At 35.7% G+C, this 16693-nt stretch overlaps 4 protein-coding genes across 6 annotated transcripts; 1 reads left to right on the top strand and 3 right to left on the bottom strand.

Annotated features, from left to right (window-relative positions):
* Positions 1–539: 539 nt before the first annotated feature.
* LOC107595717 (GPN-loop GTPase 3) lies at positions 540–6103 on the bottom strand. The gene is given in 8 exon segments (XM_016286211.1): positions 540–799; positions 946–1093; positions 1654–1749; positions 1833–1948; positions 2038–2156; positions 2235–2402; positions 5936–6008; positions 6071–6103. Coding segments are annotated over 8 exon segments (819 nt in total). The 3' UTR covers positions 540–733.
* LOC107595688 (protein FAM216A) lies at positions 5936–9197 on the top strand. 2 transcript variants are annotated; one of them, XM_016286181.1, is made up of 7 exons: positions 5936–6311; positions 6402–6430; positions 7623–7747; positions 8211–8337; positions 8441–8621; positions 8705–8787; positions 8914–9196. In XM_016286181.1, the coding sequence occupies exons 1-7, from the start codon at positions 6235–6237 to the stop codon at positions 9042–9044; spliced, it is 753 nt and encodes a 250-aa protein (XP_016141667.1). In that variant the 5' UTR covers positions 5936–6234; the 3' UTR covers positions 9045–9196. The 2 variants fall into 2 exon arrangements, with proteins under 2 accessions (XP_016141667.1, XP_016141666.1); XM_016286180.1 differs by having other exon boundaries at positions 8705–9197.
* Positions 9198–9510: 313 nt separating this feature from the next.
* On the bottom strand, positions 9511–12736 carry LOC107595689 (vacuolar protein sorting-associated protein 29-like). 2 transcript variants are annotated; one of them, XM_016286182.1, is made up of 5 exons: positions 12650–12736; positions 11740–11751; positions 10040–10231; positions 9721–9956; positions 9511–9643 (listed from the first exon to the last, which is right to left on the bottom strand). In XM_016286182.1, exons 1-5 carry the CDS (start codon positions 12650–12652, stop codon positions 9526–9528), a joined length of 561 nt encoding a protein of 186 aa, XP_016141668.1. In that variant the 5' UTR covers positions 12653–12736; the 3' UTR covers positions 9511–9525. The 2 variants fall into 2 exon arrangements, with proteins under 2 accessions (XP_016141668.1, XP_016141669.1); XM_016286183.1 differs by lacking the exon at positions 11740–11751.
* Positions 12737–14846: 2110 nt separating this feature from the next.
* LOC107595715 (serine/threonine-protein kinase pim-1-like) lies at positions 14847–15188 on the bottom strand. The gene has a single exon (XM_016286210.1). It carries the CDS (start codon positions 15186–15188, stop codon positions 14847–14849), a length of 342 nt encoding a protein of 113 aa, XP_016141696.1.
* Between the last annotated feature and the right edge of the window lie 1505 nt (positions 15189–16693).

Genomic DNA, 16693 nt, shown 5'->3' with positions numbered 1-16693 from the left:
ACCAGCTTTGCCTCAGTTGTTTTTTCCCCTCAAAATGTCTTTACATCTTTTTAATATCACTTCTTTTAAGTAATCTAAATATGTTACATGTGCCATTTAAGAAAATGTCCACACACACCATTTTGATGTACCTACCAAGACAACATAGGAAGTACATTAGGATGTAACCAAATATTGATGAATGGGGCCAAATATATAATCTTAACGGTCCACTATTGAAGACCTCATAATGATAAGCTACTATTCCACGTCTCCATCAATGTGTTTCTTAGGCTGATGATACACGGGGCAATGTTTTGAGCAATATTGCCATCAACAGGCACCCAGTTGAGACACAGGGCCCACAACCAGATATATATAAATAGAAAATTGTTACCCATTCTCAATGGTAAAATGTGCCCGAGCAACATTGCTCAAAATAGTTGCCCGTAAAAACTGCTCACAATGTTGCCTATGGATTCTACACCACTGGGTTGTGACAGATGTAATGGCTGGATTTTTAATCAAAATTAAAACACCACATTTGTAATTTCCATATTTTTATTGCAGAAATAAATATGCACTTCTAAAAAATGGATTACATTTTATAAAACCCCGTTAAGATCAAGAGGCATTGCACAGGTTATGGTTGCATCCTTCAACTAATGACATTATGAATGACAGTGACACAAAACATAGATTAAATAAATGAAACCCTTAATTGAACAAATCTGGCTGTCTTTCAAGTGTGATCTCAAGAATCGTCTCTGTCTTGGAAGAACTCGTCGAAATTTGTGTTACTGGGTTCCCCATCAATTTCCTGGAAAAAAATAAAAGGAACAAATTTAGTTGTAATCTAAAACTAATTTAGTCTAAACAACTGTTTTGATAATAAACAAGCTACAGAAATATATATTTGAATCAAACATCAGTTCATAGCATATGGCAGTAATCTTATGCACAGACCTTGGGCTCTTTAAACTCCAGGTCTTCACCATATTGTATGGAGAAATCAATGTGCTGCAGGACAATGTTGATGCCCTCCTCATCAGTGCGGTCAAAGGGCAGGAAACGAACCATACTGTAATCATCAATCTAAAGAAAACAGTGCCGTCTTAGTAATTTACTACAGAACGATTGTAAACTTGACATTAAAAGGGATTATGAAAGATGCTAGGGCTGACCGACTAATCAAAATCAAAAAGTACTTAGTGCAATTATCAAAAAGGTAAGGCTGTGATTTAAATAAATATATATGCTGTGTGCTTCTAAATAAAGCATTTCACCAGATCTGTAACAAGAAACTTTATAAACCTGTAGCCAACAAAGGAGAGCTTTAGGGCTCCCTGTGGTTTTATGTTGTACTGTAAAATAAAATTATTATGAGTATTATATTATTATTATTAAATACTCTTTTTTTTATTTTATTGCTTTAGTACAATTAAAATAGTAATATATTTCCTTTGTTCAATGTTTTTAATTAATAATAATTATTATTATCATCAGTTTGTAGTCATATTGGTAAATAATCAAAATTGCGCAGTCCAGCAAACAAGCACAGCAAACCTGAAACTTTTTTTAAATCACATTTTTATTTGTAATCACAATTTTTAGAATAAAAAACCCCCCACTGTATTTATCAGTGCCTTGAGGCATAATCTTTGTAATTGTAACTTACCCAAACCACATATGGCCTTGGTTAATTTCCTGAATTTCTCTTTCCTGAGTTAATTCTCCTCCATCATTGAGTACATATCCGGGTCCAGATACCTGCAAATAAAATAAAAAACACAGTCTGCCATCTAAATCAAGGCTGAAGTGAATTATAAATGGATCACATTCGGTGAACATACTTCTCTATTTCCTTCTTAGCCTTTGGACTGAGTAGATCCATTTTGGTCATTATGTTGACTTGTGAGATTTCTAATGTCACCATGGCACTCAAAGCAGCCATAACTCCAGAGATAAACTAGATAAAAACATGACAACAAACATAAAATTTAGGTTTTTACTATTTCAATAATTTCTTACCCAAATCGCAAAAAATCCAGCCCATGCTTGCTGCATTTCCTTCATTTAATTTTTTGTCATCGCTCCACACACGCGAAACTCCCACTGCTGCAGTTGCTCCACAAGCTGCTTCATTACAGGCAGATGCGTATACAGCTCGATCTGACCTGCAGTCCAGAGGACACAATGCTCTGTATCCATGCCAATCCACAACAGCACCATATATCTGGTACATCACCTCTTACCAGGGTAATCAAACAGTATGTAGTCATCCTCCACATGACCAAGACTCTCCTCCAGCCAGTCAAAGGTGTTGGCGAAGTACTCCATACAGAAGATCAGTCCTCCATTGGGGCCGAATCTCAGAGAGTCATCCTCCATAACGTCATCTACCTGGATCAGTTCTCGAATATCTGTATAGGGTGAAAATTGTTACATTACAGAAATGACATTTATTGAGCTCATGGTCCATCAGGTTTTCTGCAGACTTGAACAAGTTAAATTTAAGACTTTTTAAGACATTTTTAATACCACCTTATATGAAATTTAAGACCTAAACCTGTAATGGAAATGCATATTTTATTACATACATATATGTAATATTTAATGTGCATAAATTAAAAAGAAAACAAAATATCAATGCTGTAATAAATGGTATTTATTACTACGATATACAGTGAACTTTTCATGTCAGCAGACAATATTCCATACAAAATACTCATGCAAAATAACTGCATCACTGAGATTTTTGGTGGAGTAAACAATTTATTCTGAAGCAATATTTTCATCAGCATTCTATCAGCTTTTACATAGTTAAATCTGCATATTTACCTTTACAAAGGCCTATTTTTTAACCCTTTTAGATGTATGCATCATCTTACATGTCAAATTATTACAATTTATCAATAAATTCAATATACACTATAGGGCTGCTACCAGTCAGATTAAATAATTTACACTGCAAAGAACAATAATTACAACTGCAATAAATAATGTTATGAGCTTAATGTTTTAAATGCATTTATGAATATACAAATAAGAAATGTTGAGCGGAAAAATGCATACTTTCAACAAACTTCTCAACTGAACTACCAGTAAGTGACGGTAAGTCACTTAATGAGTGAGTATTGAGTCATTCATTCAACTGATTGAGTGTGTTATCATGCTGGTATCTTAAGGACTTTTGTGGACAGCTGACTCCTAAAGTTTTTGATATTCTTCATATTCTGTGTGGTGGTCAGATAAGCTTAAATCGATTTTTACCTTTTATGGGCATTTTACCTTCATAAAGCCATTTTTCTATAAGTGTGCATTATATTTTGAGTCAAATTCTTAAATATGGCGGATAAACAAAGCAGTTTCCCAGAACTCAACGCGGCGTTACGTCACATTCTCATTCCTAATTCGTCGATCTTTGTGATATCACAAATCCCGGAAAATATGCGTTGTAGTCCAAACAAGTCGTTCATTGTAGTTTTTGAAAAGTGATTTCTGTTAAATCAAATATCTCATTTTGAAGTGGACTTTGAGCTTTGAAACTTTGCAGATCTTTTTTATGCTCAGACAGCAACATTACAGACTAACTAAAGTTGAAAAGTGAAAAAGCATAATAGCACCCCTTTAAGACCCATCGAATCCGAATTTAAGACATTTTAAGGCCTTATATTAGGAAAATGTTATTTAAGACATTTTAAGACTTTTTAAGGACCCGCGGACACCCTGTCCATAGAGTTTGTCCTCTGCAAAAAATGCTTTTGAATGTAAACCTACATGCAGTTTTATCTGTCGGATGTTGTTTTTAATTTAAAGGAATAGTTCCCCCAAGAATGACAATTTTGTCATTATTTACTCACGTCTCCGACATAGTGATAACACTCGTTGCCTTCTCTAGTGCAGCTCAGTCAGGTCTCGTCCCCATTCGTCGATATTTGTGATATCACAAATCCCGGAAAATGTGCGTTGTAGTCCAAACGAGCCGTTCGTTGTAGTTTTTGAAAAGTGGTTTCTGTAAAATAAAATATCTCCTTTTGAAGTGGACTTTGAGCTTTGAAACTTTGCAGATCTTTTTTATGCTCAGACAGCAACATTACAGATTAACTAAAGTTGAAAAGTGAAAAAGCATAATAGCACCCCTTTAAGATCCATCGAATCCGAATTTAAGACATTTTAAGGCCTTATATTAGGAAAATGTTATTTTAAGACATTTTAAGGACCCGCGGACACCCTGTCCATAGAGTTTGTCCTCTGTCCTCTGCAAAAAATGCTTTTGAATGTAAACCTACATGCAATTTTATCTGTCGGATGTTGTTTTTAATTTAAAGGAATAGTTCCCCCAAGAATGACAATTTTGTAATTATTTACTCACTCTCATGTCGTTCAAAACCTCTGTGACTTTCTTTCTTCTGTGGAATGCAGGAGAAGTTTGGACGACTGTGCTGTTGCTTTTTCATGTATTTCAAATGAACAGGGACTGAATCCTTCAAAAAGAATGCAAAAGCACAGGCTCTTTTTGAATGAATCAGTTGATTCTGTTCATAAAACCAGTCTGGATTTGTGCACAAATTGGAGCTTAAATTAACCTAAAATAACATCATTATAAAATGTTCTCATTCCAGCAGACTATTAACCGCTGCGAGTGGATCGAGTGAGTTGAACTCTAATTTGGAAGACTTGGGACTTTGGACGATTTGACAGTCTTACAGGTTCGGAACAACATGAGGGTCAGTAAATGACAGAATATTAATATTTAAATAAATTCTCTCAAAAAGAAATATAGTTTATCACATATAAAGAAAAACTATTACAGAATTTCTATACTTTAAAAGAATAGGCTCATGTTCATGTTAATGGCAAATAAATGAAAATGTATTATTGTTTAAGTGTACATTAAAGGGGTCATATGATGCGATATCAATTTTTCCTTTCTCTTTGAAGTGTTACAAGCTCTTGGTGCATAAAGAAGATATGTAAAGTTGCAAAGACAAACGTCTCAAATCCAAAGAGATATTCTTTATAAAAGTTAAGAGTCAACCACACCTACCTAAAACGGCTTGTTCTAACACGGCCCCACATGTCTACGTCACGATGTGGGAAGATTTGCATAACGCCGCCCAAATATTCACAAAAAGAAACTTTTATTCTCGCTGTAGTATTGTTGCTGCCGCCATGTCGTGAAGGCTCTGTGTGATTCGTTGTGAAAGCGAAACTACTTTGTTTGGCCTACCAAAAGAGGATGATAATTCGTCGATCTTTGTGATATCACAAATCCCGGAAAATATGCGTTGTAGTCCAAACAAGTCGTTCATTGTAGTTTTTGAAAAGTGATTTCTGTTAAATCAAATATCTCCTTTTGAAGTGGACTTTGAGCTTTGAAACTTTGCAGATCTTTTTTATGCTCAGACAGCAACATTACAGACTAACTAAAGTTGAAAAGTGAAAAAGCATAATAGCACCCCTTTAAGATCCATCGAATCCGAATTTAAGACATTTTAAGGCCTTATATTAGGAAAATGTTATTTTAAGACATTTTAAGGACCCGCGGACACCCTGTCCATAGAGTTTGTCCTCTGCAAAAAATGCTTTTGAATGTAAACCTACATGCAGTTTTATCTGTCGGATGTTGTTTTTAATTTAAAGGAATAGTTCCCCCAAGAATGACAATTTTGTCATTATTTACTCACTCTCATGTCGTTCCAAACCTGAATAAGTTTCTTTCTTAAGTTGAACACAGAAGAAGATATTTTGAAGAACCAAACAGTTGTTGGTCCCCATTGACTTCCATAGTAGGGAAAGGGTTTTTCATTACATCACATGAGGGTGAGTAAATTATGACAATTTTCATTCTTGGGTGAACTATCCCTTTAATGTCAAATGTAAAAAATGTCAATAAAGGCTATTTAGTATGTTGTTAACCCAACTAACGTTAGTCCTCCTGGTACTGAATTACCTTTCCACTTCCGGCAGGACCCATCACTAGTTGCGCGTATCCAGGCATTGTTAATTCTCCTGCTCCGACAGCACTAGATGGTATGCCGTTTTCACACAAAAAACGTTATTTGCCTCAGCAATATGATCCACTTACAATATCTACAGTAGCCATGCTGTTTTCCGTCATCTACGGAAGCCCGCTGAGCTCAAAACACTGGAAACTCACTCGCGCACGCACGCGCAGTATCGGATGGGATTACAGTCGCCTTATATCACTTGTAAATATTCTACAAGTCTCAGTTCAGGTAACACTCCGGCATGAAAAAGCACGTGAAATTCCTTGAAAACAGCGATAAAAGTCGTCTGTACCACAAAAAGTCGCTTTTGCCTTTAAGGTAAGGCTCAGAAATATCATACAACGGCTATGCAAATTATTGTTGTTGTCACATTAATTATGTATTTCCTATGATATAATATCTTGACAGGCCATCTGGTCTCAATCATGTGCAAACTGGTAAGTTTGTTCCGTATATAATTACTAATTGTTCAGATTAGCAATTGCTGTCTTTGTACTGTAATTGTTATGGCCTATATATTCACACATACCGTAGGGACCTATATAATGTAAATATACCACCTAAATTCTCTTAATTCTTTACAAAGTTTTTGTTGGTTAATTAGGTTGAACTTCACACAATTTTTAATGGAAACGATACTTAAATAAGATGATTTGCAAAGCTAAAATTATATTAATGACAGCTAATTTGCCACTTCCTATAATTTTATTGTCCTATACTTGCAAACAGGCTGGCTTTAAAATAATTTACAAAACTTAAGTGCTATATTTTGCACGTTTTAATGTCCTAAAAATGTTAGTTCTTGAATCACATCACTGCATTTCTACAGCACTCTTTTGTTATATACATCTGCAATAGCATTTACAGTAAGTTTGCACTCAAAACACAACCATTTTATCTCCCTAGCAACCTGACAGGTTTTTTCCATTCGGCTACAGTAGCAAGCTTAATCTGTGTAAATTACAGAAACATTACACCTGTATAATTTGGACAGAGTAACCAGAGTCTCTGACCCAATTGAGTGGGACCAAACAGGCATTCCAAATAAATCCTCTGAAGACAAACGGCTTTCATATGTATAGCAGTTTTAATGGAAACGATACTTAAATAAGATGATTTGCAAAGCTAAAATTATATTAATGACAGCTAATTTGCCACTTCCTATAATTTTATTGTCCTATACTTGCAAACAGGCTGGCTTTAAAATAATTTACAAAACTTAAGTGCTATATTTTGCACGTTTTAATGTCCTAAAAATGTTAGTTCTTGAATCACATCACTGCATTTCTACAGCACTCTTTTGTTATATACATCTGCAATAGCATTTACAGTAAGTTTGCACTCAAAACACAACCATTTTATCTCCCTAGCAACCTGACAGGTTTTTTCCATTGGCTACAGTAGCAAGCTTAATCTGTGTAAATTACAGAAACATTACACCTGTATAATTTGGACAGAGTAACCAGAGTCTCTAACCCAATTGAGTGGGACCAAACAGGCATTCCAAATAAATCCTCTGAAGACAAACGGCTTTCATATGTATAGCATATTATTGTTACTTTATTAATATTTGTCATGTGAACTGTAACTAATATTCAATTAAAGGACTTAATTTTTCTCTTTATCCAGGCAAAACAAACTCAGTATTTGGACACAAAATACAAAGACCTGAAACTGTACAAGTGCCAGAACAAGATCGGGGCATTAAAACTATTCATATCCCTAAGACCATAACTGCTGCTCCATTTTTACAGGTATTTCATGAAAATATACACGACCGGTCAAAAGGCTGCAATAAGTAGAGAGTCTCCTATGGATTTATTTTATAAAAATTAAAGTAATTGTGAAATATTATTACATTTTAAGATGTCGTTTATCGCTGGGATGGCAAAGATTAATTTTTGGCTGCCGAAAATGTTGCTTTGCCATCACTGAAATAAATTATACTTTAAAATATATTAAAATAGAAAACGGTTATACATTTTTTTAATAACATTTCATAATATTGCTGTTGGTACGGTATAAAAAAATGCAGCCATGATGAGCATAAGAGACTTATTACAACAACATTAAAAAAACATAATTATTCAAAACTTTTTACTTTTTTGCAATGAATTGATAAATATATCTGATAAAATTACAATGGTAAGACTGGTTCAGCAGCCATTAAGAAACTTATGCCAAGTAACTCAAAATCCATATTAACTTTATTTTCAGCACCCAGGCCTGACACCCGGACAGAAGCGTTTTCTGTATAGTATCGCAGAGGCCTACAGTAAAGAGCACATGCGGCAGTTAATATGTCAACACTATATGAATGTATTACACCGCTGTATCAGGACAGGTGAACCATCGCCTCTTATAACATAAGCATATTTACCTGTATTAGCAAGACCTTTCATTACAATGAAATATGTAATATATAATTTAATATACTTCATATTCAGTGCCAGATGCGAATGTGAATCTAAACGTGAAGCTGCAGATGTCAACATGCACCCCACAAGAGGAGCCCAAGACAAATTCTCAAAGTACATCTACGAGCAAGACAAAAGAAAGTGGAAAAAGATCTTCGACCTCAGAGAAAGTCAAGAAAACAACTTTACCTAAAATTGTCAAGCATCAAAGGTAAGAAAATGATGCCACCTGTAAAAATGCTAAAACACTGTTGAAAGAAATAGCTGTGATCCTAATATTCAACTACTACACAGAATATCCTCTGGATCTGCAAAATCAAACAAAATACATTCAAGAAAGAGAAGGACTACCATTGCAAAACATGCTTCGTCACGGGGTAGGTTTGTTACGTTACAGACTACAAATAGTGTGATATACATGATTCTTTACAATCCTGATATTATGAACAAGTCAGGTTCATGTTTTGTGTTAAACATTATTCAAAATGGACTTAAATTTCCAGAATCACATCCATGGGAAGATGACTTTGAATGGGAGGGGGCTGAAATGGACTCTTATATTGCTGGACACATGAGTGGCCTGTCTTTCAATGAATCGGAAGACGATGATGAGGACTTTCTATTCCTTAGCTAACACATCAATCTCTGTTTTATTTTGTCATTTGTGAAAAATACCTAACAAGATAATTCTTAAAACATACCCAACACAATCCAGTTTTAAGTAAAAAGCTGTTCCAGACATTTCAAAATAGTCATTTTAATAATGTGCATTCTGTTTTCTCTTATAAAATAAAAAACAAAATTACACTGCTTATGTGATGTGGGGTTTTATTTTATGAAAGATGACTTAACATGGGCCTTGAAAAATTAATAGGGCACATAACATATTTAGAAGACTAATTTGCACTAACATTATGCAAATAATGCAGCATTATTGCATCCTCAACAACCATCTGCTGAAACCAAAACGCTGACATTCTGGTGACATATAAACAGTATTATATATTACATTAAAATATAGCGTAACATTATGATACAGCATTTGTGACGTTCAGGTGAGAGGGAATGACAAGATTAGCATCCTGAAAGAAGGCAGCTGACAGTATCCGCACTCTTTAAGACTTTTTATATTCGATTCTCTCGACTTTGACGTCGTCTCCAATGAGCTGATAGACATACGTTACCACTGTAGAAGCTTGAATGTCCATCAAAACAAACGATGGTGTGATGTTGCTGGAAAGAGACAATCACAAATCATGTAATTACCTGCATATAACATGATGTGGAGGATATAAAAGTAAATGTTATACCTTTCCAGTGCACTATAGGCCCCTGTGGCAGATCCAGGGTTAATATAAAATCTATTTTCATTCTCAAAAGCCTCAAATTTGTGTGTGTGACCAGAAATGAGGATATCCACATCCAGCTGCCTCTGAAGCAGTGCCAAGCTCGCCATGTCACCCCACGGGATCACCTGGTGTCCGTGGATCAGACCGATTTTGAACTGCCCCACTGTCACCACCTTCTGCTCAGGATAATTCAAGTTCTGTCAATTAAAACAAGCAATGTGAATGGTTAAAAGAGTGCATGAACAACTATGAAAAACAGAAATAGGAACTAAAAGCCAACCTCATCGAAGTCTCCTCTGACAATGTGCACGTCTCCAGCGAGTGTTTTTAGGTAGTCGTAGCTCTCCTTTGTACAAAGGTTTCCCGTGCAGAGGATGTGCTGAATTTTGCCAGGCACTAGCAACTTCTTGAATTTGGCAGGCAGGGTGTTGCATCGGTGGGGAATGTGAAGGTCACCTAATACAAGGACCAACTAATGGTGAAATAAAACTGGTTAGTGTTCAAACCTTAGTTGTTGGACACTGAGAGTGAAGGACTAGTAAAGTCATAAGCAAAGAATTGCTGTCTGAATGAAATCTTTAATAACAACATTTGGGAGAGAATGTTTTGCCTATCTATTTGGAAGCATTAATGTGTCAAATTTTCTTCAGACAGCAATCAAGTCAAAGCTGAGCGCAAGAGAGCTGATTCTAAGACTGCTCTGTTGAACTTGCTAGACCTAAAACAGGCTGAGATCAAACTGTTCACATACATGCCTAAAAATGTTCAGTAGATTCAGATCTTTGGTACTATAGAAAACAGAGAACTTATGCAATGCACTTAGATTTTTTTTCAATAAAAAAACACAGCTGAACATTTGAAGACAACAAGGCTGTTTGAAATAGCATACTAGCATCCTACACTGTGATTGCATCAGAAATCACATCCTTCCCTACAATATAGCAGGCAAAAACCAGTATGTGAAAAGAGTGGTGTGTCCTTAGTATTCATAACACAAAAAGCACCCAAATGACAATGCCAAAATGGCAAATTCAGAATGTCTGGATTAAATGCATACTACACACATTCATAATATATAGAACATGCTTTTTTAAAGCTTGCATTAAGCGTTAAAAAAAATAATAATTCAAAGGAAGCACCTACTCAGAGAACGTGCCATTTCAGACGCAGCCTTATTATTTCTGCAAAATGTAGCAATATGAGATGCAGTATGCACATTTTATGTATGCAGTGTGCGATATTTTGTTATTTGACTGCCTGAAGTTATGACATTTGGACACAAAACTTGACGCAAATTGATTGTTTTTATTTCTAATGCCAAATTTACACGGCAAAGGTGGCACATAAGAGCTTCTGAAATGCTATTTAGGTGTCTTTACACAGACTCTTTAATGCTGCTAAGAGATAACATAAATGCATTACAAAGGTATATATTGATACTAGAGGCTGAGAAAGCATAATTTAGATTTTATGTGGCATTGCACCTTTTTAACTGCATTTTGAGGAGGCACAGAGCAGGCTTTGTAAAGACACCTTAATATCATTGAATGGGACTCAGAATAAATGTAGTATATTAGTATCCCATTCCAAACATAAGCCAATATTCTTAGGAGACCAGTATGCTTGACCAAGTCTCAATGATACTCCATTTACCTTGTGTTTAATATATACCTCACAATGTTTATAAAATATGCATTATGCAAAACACACACAAAAAAAAGTTCCTGAAGAATGCCTAGAAACAGGACTATATATATACTCAACATGGTGTTCAATTCTCAATCATTCTTCAAGCTGATAATTAGATTATTAACTACTTGATGATCACAGAAATCACTTGATGAAGAACATTGTAAACCCAGAGCAATGCAAACGGAAAGCAAGACTGAGGGTGAGAGGATCCAGCAGCCCAGAGGAAACAGCAGCGCTAATCTAAAATTGAGAAAACTGTAAGCAGGAGAGGTCTAGAGAGGCACTTACTCTGTGACCAGCCTGAATATGATGCAGAGGTCAGGATGGGGAACAGTGGGTGAGGAAGGGTGTGAGGGAGGGGATGTGGATGCATGATCACAACAAAAAACAACATACAAAAGATGAAAGACAAAAAGAAAACTGAAACACAGTGGATAAATAATATTAACTGGAAACTCAACATAAATTGGATTGAATGTTAGCTGATTGTGGTTGGTGAATGGATGCACTTGCAGGCAGTTAGTGTGAAGCTTGGGGTAAGAGCTGCTGAGGCTTCCCATAAGAACATAGTATCAATTTCAAAAAGCATTTCAATGACAACGATTCGATTTGAAAGCACTATTCAATGTAAAACTGATTTGGACCAATATTTATTGCAGTACAAATACATTTTAAAACGTTCCTCTTCGGGTTTAAACAGCGAACACAAACAAGACACTGTGAAATTAATACAACGTATTAAAAAAAAATGCTTTGGCTGCACTGCCAATACAAACATTTAATTTTGTAAACATATGCTTGTAATATAAAGTATACTAGAATAACAGTTTTATGTTAGCCACTGTAGCCTAGCAAACTGTTACTGGACGAAGCATTTAGTATTAAGACACTATACCAAGTATCGCAACTCTGAGAAGTATAATTAGTTCATATATCAAAGAATATATTTCGAGTGTCATTGATTTAATCTATTTAAAAGACATTGACCGACTACATCCTGACTCGATAGTGTTGTGAACATGGGCTGAATCACTCAGGCAGCGCTAGCTCGCTGCTGTCATGTGACCCTTCTGTTCTAAAATGCCAGATTTTTGGGAAAGCAGCTTAAATATCTACTCGGACGTATGGTTTTAATAATAAGTTAAAACGGACGAGTATTTTCTGATAAGGGAACCGGTTCTGATAAATGAACACGTACCATTTTTGTCCAGCTGCGTGTTTGAAACGGAGCTCAGGAAGCTGATGTTGACTCGTAAGGCCAGAAACTCAATGTTGCCAGATCACGCTAGAAAAATAAACAAGCTGATTAAAAAAAGCTCAAAGCTCAAATTCGCTTATAAAAAGAGCACCTGGCAACACACTTCAGCAAGGCGAAAGAACGCCAGCGCCATCTGGCGCCAATCTAAAACATTACTCACTTAAGATGTTCGGTTGTTTACTGAACTTATTGTATATAAATGTGTATGTCTGTAATTGAATGTTTTCATTTTGACTTCTGTTTATTGCTTGGTGTATTCCCTTTTCTAAGTCATAAATGTATTTAGAATGTGATGCCATTAAAGTCCTGGTATGGTCAGGTGTCCCAATACTTTTCTCCATATAATGTAGTTCAACTCATTTCTAGTGTCACAGAATGACTTAAAAATGATTGTTGTTGTTGTTTAAATTGAAGACCATACTGTTCCTAAAACTTCTGGATTTATAAAGTGAATCATGATTTATTAATTGAATATATCAACACTTAAGTTTGAAAACAAGCAGCTTTGCCATAGGCTGAATACTGCAGAAATACTAAAATAGGGGCTTTCGAGTCAAAAGGTTGAGAACCACTGTTCTAACCACAGTTGGTATCATTCTTTTTGCTTCCTTACTTGTCTCAGCCTTCAAGCTCTCGCCTGTATGTTCCAATGCCTGAGAATTCCTTACCAGCCACTGTGACTGAGCTTGTGCTCTTGTCTTTATTTATTTATTTATTTATTTAAATATGCTTCAGATGTCCTCTTCTCAGATAGATTCTAAGTCGGTACTGTCTATCTTGACATTCTGTGTGCTCTCCTTGCGTGGCTCACCAGTTCCCGTTGGCTCCAGTTCCAAGCTTGTCTCTAAGCCATTGCCCGAGTCAGATTCACAACACCTGTCTGTTTTGTATGTCCTTCTGTTGTGTCTGAGTCTGACTGTCTTCACAGCCAGGGGTGCATTAAGATAACAATGCTGGCTATCTTCAGTGTCTTTGCACCAGTTAATAATTTTCTAGAATTCTGAATGAATTTCAATGAGAATGCTGGTTACTGATAGTTGAAAATACCATGCATGAAAATAGTTAATCGAAAGTAAGATATATATATGTATATTTGAACTTTCTGATCTCATAACATGTCACTGATGAACATTTGAGGACTGCATTTAGTGTACACTTCATGAAATTGTATGAGTTTTTGGTACCTCAAAATATTCTAAATACACATTCACTTTGTTTTTCAAACTTTCAGACAATCCATGTCTTCAGTTCCAGGTTTACAAATAAATTTGATGGTGACCTGTAGTGCACAAGATGGAGAGGTGACAGTTAAACTTGTATCATTTAACAACCAAACATGATTTCTTTCAACTTGGTCAAAAAAGTGGTCACATCTACACTGACACTAATTCACACACTACTTATTTATTTTTGAAATAATTAATGAATCATTAATACTTTAGAAAATTCTCTGCTAGATTCTAAGCTAGATTCTCATCCTACGCTGTCAGGTTATGTCTGTCTTGGTGTTCTGTGTGCTCTTTTCACCTGGCTTTCACTGACTGCTTCTCTCATTGGTTTCAGCTCCTAGCTTGTCTCTAAACCATTGCTTGTGTCACTGTCCCCGTGACTTCACCTGTGCTGTTTTTCCTTCTTCTGTGTCTGAGACTGAGTATTTTCTTAGCCATGGGTGCATTAAAATATCTCTGGGACGAAGCTGTCTTTCATAATGTTCGCACCAACTAATAAGTTCCTGGAATTCTGTATGAATTTTTAGAAGAAAGCTAGTCATAGGTGAACATACCATGTATGAAAATATAGTTAATCATACAGAAAAATAATATAAACACAAAACATACATGTATGTGCTCAAACAATGTTAGTGCCACTGTGGTGTTAGTGCCTTTATCTCACCTTCAGGTACACTGGTGTGGGCTAAATTTACCACCTCTCTCAGAACATGGCCCACAGACTGGATCGTAATTTTAAGGGCCGTTCGTAAGGATATCGTCATTTCAGGGTTTGGGTACTCTTCTGGAAATGTAAGCAAGAGATATGCTTACAGTGAATCACATTCAGTGGAGCAAATCTGCATTCCATACATTTAATTTACAGTCTTTGTCTACTAAGGAGTCTGTCAATTAAATATGCAAAAACACTAAGGAAATAATAAAAGACCAACAAGATACTTGCCACCGATTCGTAGTCCACATCCGAAGTCAATCAGCTTGATGTTCAAGGATGCTGTATTGACCAGAATGTTTCCAGAATGGATGTCTCCATGGCAAACTCCATGGTCTATACAATCCTTTGCAGCCTGGACAATCTGAACAATTATCATCCGCACAGCACTGTGTTCTAGATGTCCACTGTTATGCTTAATGAAACAATACAGTGTTTCACAGGGCTCTGGATACTCCATAACCAAAATCACATTATCTTGGTCCTCAAACCACTCGAGCAACTCTATAATGTGAGGGCTGTGAGGTTCCTTCATCATATTCATCAGATCCACTTCTGAATTGCCACTGTAGAGATATCCAGGCTAAAAAAAAAAAGTTATAAACAGTAGGTTAGCTTGATAGCATCTCATTATTTCAATATAATATATTTAGATATTATCAACATTTTTGTGAATTCATCTTTTAAAGTTCTTTTTGGTGTTGCAAATATTCTAAATACACATTCATTATGTTTTTCAAACTTACAAGATAATCCTTGTCTTCAGTTTCAGGTTTAGGAGCAAATTTGATGGCGACCTGCAGTTTAAAAGATGGAACGCATAGGTGAAATTGTTGTATACAACAAGCAAACATCAATATTTTCAACTTAATCAAAACAGTGGACACAGATCTTCACTCATCTGTACTCTCTCTCTCTCTCTCTCTCTCTCTCTCACACACACACATGCATACTGGTATATAGTGTTTATGAGGACAGCATGTAACCATCATGGTTTAGAGGGACACCCCACACACACACACAAAAATAAAGAAAAAGAAAAGTAAAGAGAGAATTGTGGTACCTTTCGGCGATCCGATTTATGAATTGCTAACTTGACGAAGCCATAGGATCCCTTTCCCAGATCATCAAGCATATGATATTTCAAATGTACTGAAATATATAATAACGTTCATTTAATTAAGATTTTTACTTTCTGAATAGAAAGAATAAAAAATCCATGTAAAAAATATAGGTAGGTTTTAAAGAGAGTTATATGAGCAATGAAAATCAGTTCATATTAAAGTAATCTGAAATTAGAATCCACATTGCTTTGTACAGTACATACTCTGCACATTGCACATACTGTATATGGCTCAGGTAATATAAAGTGCAGCATTAAGACGATCAATATATAGGCTATATTTTTTAAACATGGAGCAGTTTCAAATGTACCTGAGCCAGCAGATGGACCGATTCTACATGAACCTGATTTTGTTTTTATCCCTGATGGACCTGGGACAGGCTCAGGGTCAGACGTGGGTGTCAGACCTGTGAAAGGGGGGTGCACAATGGGGATGGTTGATACTTGTTGTTAATCAGTTGATTCATTAATATCAAGATGAATCTTATCAAGGCTAATTACGTGTAGATTACATGGTGCATTCTAAAAAAAAATATATAAAAATGTATACAGTATTAATTTGAGCATAGCCTACTTTGATCCATCTGGTCAGAAAGTTGTTTAAATGACTTAAACAGTGTTCAAGACTTCAGTTTAACAGCTTTTAACAGACTTTGCAAGACTTTACAGTCTTTTCTACAGTTTAAAACAAAACTGTAATCTAAAACTATTACCAAGTAGCTTCAACAATTTTATCTTCTGCAGTATCAGAATTTAAGAGTGTAAAAACCACCTGTGTGGTTGGGGCACTGATCTATATAGAATCTCATCAGTGGGTTGGAGGTCTCGATTGTGACATCATCAGCGACGATAAAATGCGTTCTATTCACTAATGAAGGGGGGGGGGGGGGGGTTTTTCTCTCACGCAAAAAGGGCGGTTG

Source organism: Sinocyclocheilus grahami, unplaced genomic scaffold, assembly GCF_001515645.1.
Source record: "Sinocyclocheilus grahami isolate Dianchi unplaced genomic scaffold, SAMN03320097.WGS_v1.1 scaffold207.1, whole genome shotgun sequence".
Taxonomy (NCBI): Eukaryota; Metazoa; Chordata; class Actinopteri; order Cypriniformes; family Cyprinidae; genus Sinocyclocheilus; species Sinocyclocheilus grahami.
This window is presented reverse-complemented; position numbering and strand designations above follow the sequence as displayed.

Excerpts from the sequence above, each read along its gene's own strand:
- LOC107595689 (XM_016286182.1), bottom strand. Across the intron at positions 9,957-10,039 it reads TCAGAGGAGACTTCGATGAG|AACTTGAATTATCCTGAGCA; the intron begins GTTGGCTTTTAG and ends TTTAATTGACAG. Across the intron at positions 9,644-9,720 it reads GCCTATAGTGCACTGGAAAG|CAACATCACACCATCGTTTG; the intron begins GTATAACATTTA and ends GTCTCTTTCCAG.
- LOC107595688 (XM_016286180.1), top strand. The coding sequence starts at position 6,235 with ATGAAAAAGCACGTGAAATTCCTTGAAAACAGCGATAAAAGTCGTCTG. Across the intron at positions 7,748-8,210 it reads CTGCTGCTCCATTTTTACAG|CACCCAGGCCTGACACCCGG; the intron begins GTATTTCATGAA and ends CTTTATTTTCAG. Across the intron at positions 8,622-8,704 it reads AAAATTGTCAAGCATCAAAG|AATATCCTCTGGATCTGCAA; the intron begins GTAAGAAAATGA and ends ACTACTACACAG.
- LOC107595715 (XM_016286210.1), bottom strand. The coding sequence starts at position 15,188 with ATGATGAAGGAACCTCACAGCCCTCACATTATAGAGTTGCTCGAGTGG.